Source organism: Neodiprion lecontei, chromosome 1 (genome assembly GCF_021901455.1).
Source record: "Neodiprion lecontei isolate iyNeoLeco1 chromosome 1, iyNeoLeco1.1, whole genome shotgun sequence".
Taxonomy (NCBI): Eukaryota; Metazoa; Arthropoda; class Insecta; order Hymenoptera; family Diprionidae; genus Neodiprion; species Neodiprion lecontei.
The window spans coordinates 22,755,163-22,763,506 of NC_060260.1; the positions used below are offsets into that span (position 1 = coordinate 22,755,163).

At 37.4% G+C, this 8,344-nt stretch overlaps 2 protein-coding genes across 2 annotated transcripts; both read right to left on the reverse strand.

Moving 5' to 3' along the window:
- Nucleotides 1–1,337: 1,337 nt before the first annotated feature.
- On the reverse strand, nucleotides 1,338–3,176 carry LOC107228201. Its single transcript, XM_015669580.2, has 3 exons — nucleotides 2,633–3,176; nucleotides 2,473–2,532; nucleotides 1,338–2,353 (listed from the first exon to the last, which is right to left on the reverse strand). The coding sequence occupies exons 1-3, from the start codon at nucleotides 2,991–2,993 to the stop codon at nucleotides 2,028–2,030; spliced, it is 747 nt and encodes a 248-aa protein (XP_015525066.2). The 5' UTR covers nucleotides 2,994–3,176; the 3' UTR covers nucleotides 1,338–2,027.
- A 1,420-nt stretch (nucleotides 3,177–4,596) lies between these two features.
- On the reverse strand, nucleotides 4,597–8,118 carry LOC107228185. Its single transcript, XM_015669560.2, has 2 exons — nucleotides 7,438–8,118; nucleotides 4,597–5,281 (listed from the first exon to the last, which is right to left on the reverse strand). The coding sequence occupies exons 1-2, from the start codon at nucleotides 7,907–7,909 to the stop codon at nucleotides 4,890–4,892; spliced, it is 864 nt and encodes a 287-aa protein (XP_015525046.2). The 5' UTR covers nucleotides 7,910–8,118; the 3' UTR covers nucleotides 4,597–4,889.
- Between the last annotated feature and the right edge of the window lie 226 nt (nucleotides 8,119–8,344).

The window sequence follows — 8,344 nt, forward strand, 5'->3', positions numbered from 1 at the left end:
CTCATATACAGTAAGGTTTTTATTCATGTGTAGGTAATTGAGGTTCTAGAACACCTGCTAATTGTTGAGCTTTGATAAACAGTATAAGAACACGACTAAAGTCTCTGAATGCGAAGTAAAAACGATGCGATTTTTCGTAAAAGCTAAACATCTATTAGTACATTAGCCAACTTGACAATATTAGTCGTACCTGCGAATGAAATAATTCACCAAAATTTCACTGTCTCGAAATATTCGCACAGAAAGCAAAATCAATTCGTTAAGACAATTACTGATAAGAGGTGATTATTTGTTATCCAGTCGAATTTTCACTGCGTATCGTATATTTGTAATGTGCTCAAAATATAATTGCATTTGTGCTCCAGGTTGAATTACGTACGTCATTAATACAAATTCTTAACCATAGGCTTATGCCGCACTCCCTGCAGCAGGTTGGGTGAACAAAAAATTAACACAAATGAGTTCCTTGTCCCGTTAGCTCCATAAGACGTTCAAGACCTTGCAGCTAATATCTGAAACATACAAATTATATATAATTCGGACCTTGAAACTTCTTTGAGCTTCACGGACATACCTCGAAATTGGTATCAGAATGTGGAATGAACTTGCGCTTTAGAAACTGGGAATCGCGCCGAATTATGGAAGTGTTTTTCCAAGAAGGAATGAGTAGTTGACAAAGAGTATTTTTTAAGTATTCACGACCAATAATAAATGAGTGTACACTCGTATCCGGTAAAACTTCCTAAATAACGAAAAAATTTCCCACCTTATCCAATTATTTCACTTTTTACGTCAATTTTCGTTACGACCAATTTCTTAACCTAATCACGTACGTTGTTTTGTTAGTTTATGTCTACGATTTCTTAACGCAATCAACTTTTGAACAAGTAAACAAGGAACTAATTTCCGCGATAAAAAAATTGTGGTCAATTACTGACTCAATGGTGTGAAACCACTGTGTTACCGACCACTTTTTTGCACACTGGTCGACTACCAGTAAGTCAGGCTTCGAATAAATATTGGTCCCAGTTTTGAAAGAGTCTCAGGATTCGTTTTATTTAACATCGAAATTTTTGAAATTTTCTTCAGACGTGGAAAAACTTCTTCATCTGCTTTAACGAAATAAAAGCGAATGGCGTTTTGCAAAACAATCTGAGAGACGTTTTAAATGGATCAAAGACGCAAAAGTCAGGTCGTTAGACAGTAATGAAGTAGGCATGGAATGCACTAATATTTACTACGTGTAACGCACAAGTGGTGACAGTGCTATTTAATTATAAAAACCCACGCTTGGAGAAATTAATATAATATTCAAGTACCATACATCACATTTTGGGTGAAATTTCACAGAGTTTATTGTTCAATAGCTGCCAGTAACCATTACATTTTTATATAATACATAAGTTTTCAGTGTATTGGAATGTATTAAAAAGTACTATACACCAATTTTATTACAAATTACTGCACAGTGCTTTCCAGAATACGAGATCATCCAAGAAAGTAGTACGTTTTGTAGTGTCGCGCAATTTAGTTAAAGCTATAAAAAACCTTGGCCACATCAAATAACCACTTTCATCACTGACGCTGATTATACCTAACGAACTGTTTAGCGAAATGGGATAAATGATGTGATTTAAGGCCATTATGTTTATATGTATTAAAACACTTTATGAAACAAAGACCGCACGTGACTTGATAAAACAGAGGACATGAGAATCCACTTGATTCAGAATAGTGTAATCTAGGATTTCAAACGAATGATTTTCAGGTCACTCAAACAGACGTGAACATACAAAACTTGACATCTGCACCCATAGAAATAAATTACTAAAATGATAAATATTAAATTAGGCGTAACAGTTTACCGCTTATAATCTACGTATATCACTTAGCAATAGAACGTTTCGTATTTCATCGAAACTATAGCCTTGCTTTCCACTAACATTATGCATTATTCCTGCTGTACGTTCGTCAAAAATGTAAACGAAGATGTATCGTCGTACATACTACACGGATTTAGAGTTACCTCAACTCTGAGACCTTTGACCACTGTAGGCCAAATCATGTCCGTCGTTTACCGCACCCGTGTACACTGGGTACACAGCGCTGTTTCCGGTCAGATTGGGTCCTCCAAAGGATCGTTGCCAGCCCCCGCCATAGGATCCACCACCTCCACCCCCACCTCCATGGTGTTCCGTAGCTGTTGCGTAGATAACTTCGTGTCCGCCGCCTCCGCCGCTGGCCAACTTTTTCAGGCCAATTATGGCGCTGATTACGAGGGCGATTTTCGCCGTCAAAAGTGCGGTTCCCGCAAGAAATGCGATCTTGCCCATTGCCAGCTGCGCCATCATACCTGAAACGGACGGATCGTTACGTTTGAACGGAAATTTAGAAAGATGCTTAGTGCACGCATCCGGGTAAACATCGTATCGATTTTCGGTTAAATGATTTTTATTCCACTCGAGATCTTACCAGCCATTGCCAGTCCACCCATCATGAGCATACCACCATATTTGTCCTTCTTCTTACGACCTGAAACGAAAAAGGGTGCAACGAATTCGTCATTGGACTTGATCGAACGGGCGTATTCTTGTTATTATGATGTTAGTGGAAGAAGAGAATTTTGCTTCACCTTCAATTATGTTTCCGGGAATAGTGAACTGAATGCTTCGCGAGGAAAGGTACTCGTAAAATTTCCTCTCAAGCTGATCGTCCAGCGTGTCGTTCTCCAGGCTTCGCGAGTCATCCGATATCACGACGAACTTTGGATCCCTCTTTATCGAGATCAAATCATTCAAAGTGTAAACTGAGTCTTCCTTCACCGCAGAATCGAGAATATTAAGTGCCTTCCGTTTGAGACAGTCGAAGGTATTCTTTTCTTCGGCACATTTGCCAAACAGCTGAGTGTATTCGTTTTGAGCGGCAAGCGAGAGACTCGAAAAACTCGCAAGTATGATAATCAGTGTGAAAACAACGGCGTGCCTCTGCATCATTGCTATTTGGCCGAAATAAATTGACACAAAAATGTATAAGTTTCAGAACCGAGTCACATATAAGACTGAAATGTCAGTGTTGTTAGTTCGGATCGAATACGGACTGCGAAGACACTGTAATAATTCACACGAATAAATCACTGCGATGAGATTTTTGTCCGTTGTGTTGATGTTTATGACGGCTCTGCAACGTGACTGACATGCTGGGTCTATCGAAAGAATCTTATATACCCATTCGTTGTATTACATGCTCACATCTGATACACATGTCTTTAACGCTCTAGCAAAAATCTTCTGAACCAAAACATAGCAGTACAGTCCTTTGGAAAAATATTCTCGTGACCCGGTTGCCAAACGAGCCTTAAAAAGCCGTTGCACAGAAGGTGCAGAAGTTAATTAAAATGAAAGGGTAACTCGTGCGGCGAACAAGTAGATCGAAAATTTTCAAGGAGACTGTAACGGAAGCACTCATGGAGTTGTTACATTTTCGCGGCAACAATTGCGGAAGGACAGCTCCTTTCAGAATACAGTTAACTAGATGGCGTGTACATGTGACCTCGTCCGAAAAATAGTACGTGAAAGACGCTTATACTGTAAAGCACATACAGCACGCTGCAGTGGGCTGAAAGAAGAGCTCAGCAGAAAATTCGGGTAGATGGTCAACTAATCCTATAATAATTGATAATTGAAATGTACGCTAACAGAATCTTTTCTCATTTTAGTAAATCCGCGTACGCTGCATTAACTTGGAGACTACAGTGAATCGTTATACATAAAAATGTAGCTCTAGTGAATGGTTGATGTAAATTTGCCAATGTTCGCAAGTTCACACTATATCTGATAATTGCCAGCATTACAATTCTAACACTACAATACGATTGTTTGCTGGAAACAGTTAAAAAAATGGTATACGGTCCGTGAGAACTACATGACATGCAGTCGGTACATGAACACGCATGCTAGTGAGAAATAAGCAATAACATAAATAAAGTAACTATATCCACTAAATGTTCTGTAAATTATTGTTCATTTAATCAACTGACTGTTTTATTGTTTCAACTACATTGCTCCAAAAAATCAATGAGCCACCCACTTTTACTTGAAAACATGGAACATTCCAAAATTGCTTAGCATATCAAAAATACACTTAATATATATATAATATATTAAATCAAATTTTGAAGTTTATATTATCAGCTGTGAGGTGTTTTTTTCAGATCTGGTCAACATTATTGAACATAAGTTTTATGAATCTTAGTTTAAACGACTTATTAGGTATGTCAAATTTGTAAAGTGAGCTCCTACTTTGAAGTACTGCACAAGGAAGAATAATAATTAATTTCCTTCGTTGCTGGAATAGCTAATTTGGAGTCTCAAGTATTTTTTCGGAGGACTTTAATTTATTTTTCACTCACTCTTCAATGACCAAAAGTTATCTAAGAACTTTGATTAAAGTAAACATGCTAAGAAACATCCGAGATGGATTTTGTAAATAAGTCTTGAACCGCGAGTCTTTCTGACGCAGACGACAAATGAGCATAGCTTTAGAAAAAATTGATAATTCAGACTAAATATGCAAAAAGCATTTTGTGACTGATATTTCTGGACCTGAAACCCTTTGTCAAATAATATTTTACATTCTGTAGGAGCGAAGTTAGACAGCCTTGAAATGATACAATCTTTTGTGTAAAAATGTATCCGCTAATTTTTGTGAGCCGTGTATAAAATACTTCCAAGGTGTAAACATTCAGCGAAAATAGTGACAGACAAAACTGCATTCGCGGTAAATCGTGCGTTTCTCATTCGAAACTTTTATTCAAATATTAGTGAAATCGTTCTGTACAAAATTACAAAATAAGATGCCTTATAGAAATACTTATTATTAATTATTAGTTACTATTGATCTCTACCCCATGCAAAGTTTCTACTCTCATCCAAATTTTGGGATGCTCTGTCCCTCTTGTATACGTTAAGTGTCTCTCTGATTACGTGCTGAAACGGATTGTAATCGGGGATCGTGGTATACTCCTTATAATTGTAGTTTGGTACGTGGTTGTAATAATCCGATCCAAAACCGTATCCCCCACCGTGTTGCGGCCCTTGCTGTCCACTCCCATACAGGGAATTCCATCCGAAAATACCACTAAGGAAAATTGCAATTTTTGCCAGTACAAAAACTTTCTTGGCGACGAGCAGAAGGACCCCAAATAAAAGTGGTATTAAAGACACAAGGTTGAACTTGAATCCCAGAAGAAATGGCAGTATGAGATTCCTCACTATCGCTTGACCTGAAAAACAACATCGGTTTGAGTCGATGATGATGTACTTTAAAATGAAAAGCTTGTATAAAAAGGACGTCATTTTAAAAAAGCATATTTATCAAGTGCATATATTTAATTTATCCAGAGTATGAAAAAAAATATATAATTGACTACAAGCCAATAAACTTTTGTTCTTGTACCTATTGCCAGTATATTTTCGCAGTTACACTCCAAGATTTTACATAACAGTCGCGTGATACTTTTAGGATAGCCTTTGCAAACGTCACCTCAACTATGCGAGATTTTTTCATCATTTAATCTAGAATGGTTATAATAAACAGAATTCCGTGAGAAGAATCGTTTCATCATAAAGTTATCTACGAAGAAAAACGATCCTATTCGATATTTGACAATTGTCAATTTACTATTTTTCTATGAAATCTTCTTATCTCTAACAGCAGACTTCCTAAAATAAATTGAATCGAGATTAAACATCTGTCCATGTCTCTAATCGCTTCTCTGAATCCAGAAAGTTTCTGTTTGTATTCAGTTAAAAAAATTACATAATACATTAAACTTCTCCTTATTTCGATAATAGTTATTACACTTTAAATAGCAACTTTTGGTGTATTCAATACGTAAAAACATACGATTTTTGTGAATCTTATGTTCAAGATTTTTACATTATTCTACTTTTGGACCAGTCACAACAATACTTAACGCTTCTGAACCTTTTTTATAGTATACCTTACGTTTATGCAAAAATAAAATGAATCTTTTCAAAACCTTTAACATCATGTATATCAAATTGAAGATTTAAATAGTAGTTCTCGCACATTCAAAGACATTTTTTAGAGTTTCTTTTGTCAAGAAATCGTAATTCACTTGCAAAAATGTTCACAGTCTACGGATTCCAGAATGATAATACATTGTCCTTCTTCAGACCATAAAAGTTTTCAAAAAAATCGATGGAAATATCACTAATAAGGTTTTTGTTCGTTTACATTGTTACGTGGACACGCTCGGATCTTATAAACTCAATGGAAGTTCCCACATTATAGCGCCGCCCGTGAAGCACTCGAAACTAAGTCGCAGTTTGAAAACTTTCATGGCTCTTTACCATAACTTGGCTGTTAACATAGAATAACGTCCGAAGTAATCGGCCGTCGGTAAAACAGCTGTGCCGTGCTGTGTCTTAGTAGCAGATCTCTGAATGAAGTGGCGCGACGATTTAACGATTTCAGATCTTTGGCCCACCTCCGATGCTTCTACGCCCCGTAAAAATACCATAGCGACATGTACCTCACGTTCACGACCTCAGTCCAAACAGAATTGAATAGGACCAAAGAAATGGAATTGAAAATCTTGTAGCCAATTTTGCACTTTGTTTGATGTAGAACTATTCCTGCTGTTCTACATGAAATTAAGTGAAATATACTTTGATTTCAACGACTGATGATGTTCAAGATTACTTGGAGTTTATAGACCGTGCCGATTAAAGTTAGGAATAAAAAACGGGTTTGAAAAATTACCAGCAATGTTATTTGTGCGTGTGATGGTTAAATCAAATGAAACCACATCCCTACCATATAGTAGAAAGGAATCTAAGGAACATCGAACATCACAAGTTAAAATATGAACAATTTAATAAAAGGATTTGTAATTAGACCGTTTAAAATTATTAAGCTTTGGTGCTATTCATCCGATCGTAATAGTTTTTCATATTTTGAACACCGTGAATATTTTCAGAGGTCACCTGAAAATATTTAGTAAATAAATACTTCCAAAATGGATGAAAATAAATTTGCGTAGGTAAAACTATACTCTAAGGTGAAATTTCTTGAATTTTTTTCCAGAAAATCTGTGGAGTGAGGAAGAGAGACGGGGTTCCATGAGCAGAGATAACGCAAAAATATTGAAATCATACCAAAAACACTGAAGTTCAACCATTTTAAACATTTTATTTATGAAACCTTTCACTCAAATCATTGATATCTTGTAGCTCGTGTCATTTGAATTTGCTCGGACTATCTTTTATTCCATAATAGGGATATTGTTCTATTCGTATTCATCATCATTGGGACAAATAACATTGCGGAAGATATTTTGAATCGATTTTATTTTTCTTCTAACTTTTTATCCGAACAGTACGGCTCATTCATCTTAGATCACGCTATGCTCACCTGTGCCAAGTCTTCTTTCGGAGTATGACTCAGTCCGTTCATCCAGAACAAACTCAAGAACACCCTGACCATTGATCATTGGTCCGACCTGCATAACCAGGCCTGGATACAAGGTTGCAAGATCCCATTTTAACCCCCGTTGTTCCATCAACCTCGCACCCGCCTTCAGTATATTCCCAAAGTCCTTGGGATCATAGTCTAAGTCCAGCAAGTCCCGGTTCTGACCAGTGACTCGTTCCAAGTAGAAGTTGTCGACTTTAATCTCATCCTGTTCGTTGATGGACTGAAGGGTGCTAAGAACCCCGCGATTAACGCATTCCATGGTGCCGATTTTGTCAGCCAGACAACTTCCCAAAGTTTCACCGAACGTCCCTGGCTCATCGACGACCAACTTGGACTCCGCTTTCGGCTCCATTATCACCGAAACACTTTTTGAAATTATTACACAAATACACAGCAGCGACAACTTCATGATAAAGTTAGGGGCTGTTTGTCTGATTTCGAATCAATGATCTTTCGTGGAATTCTAATTATCATACAGGTTAAACAGATTGAACTGCTGCATAATTTTTCAACCGATCTTTACGATCGTTGCAGTTCAGAGTGAGCCTCAGCTCTACGCTCCGACCAAAATTTTTGTAGCCTAGTTTTCTCAGAGTCACAATAAGCACTGCTCATTCTTTGAGGAAAACGAACCCTATATATATACAAGGACAATGGATTTTCACAGACGACGGAACAATCGGTTTCACTCCAAGGCTTTGCCCCTGCGAACCAGGGAGTATAAGCGTGGCAGCGAAAGTACACCATTTCATTCCAAACGCCGGATGCGATCTAAGAGAGCAAAGTTCCGGTAAGGATCCTCGCTTCGATTGGCCTGCAGGAACACGGTTCGCCGATTTTCATC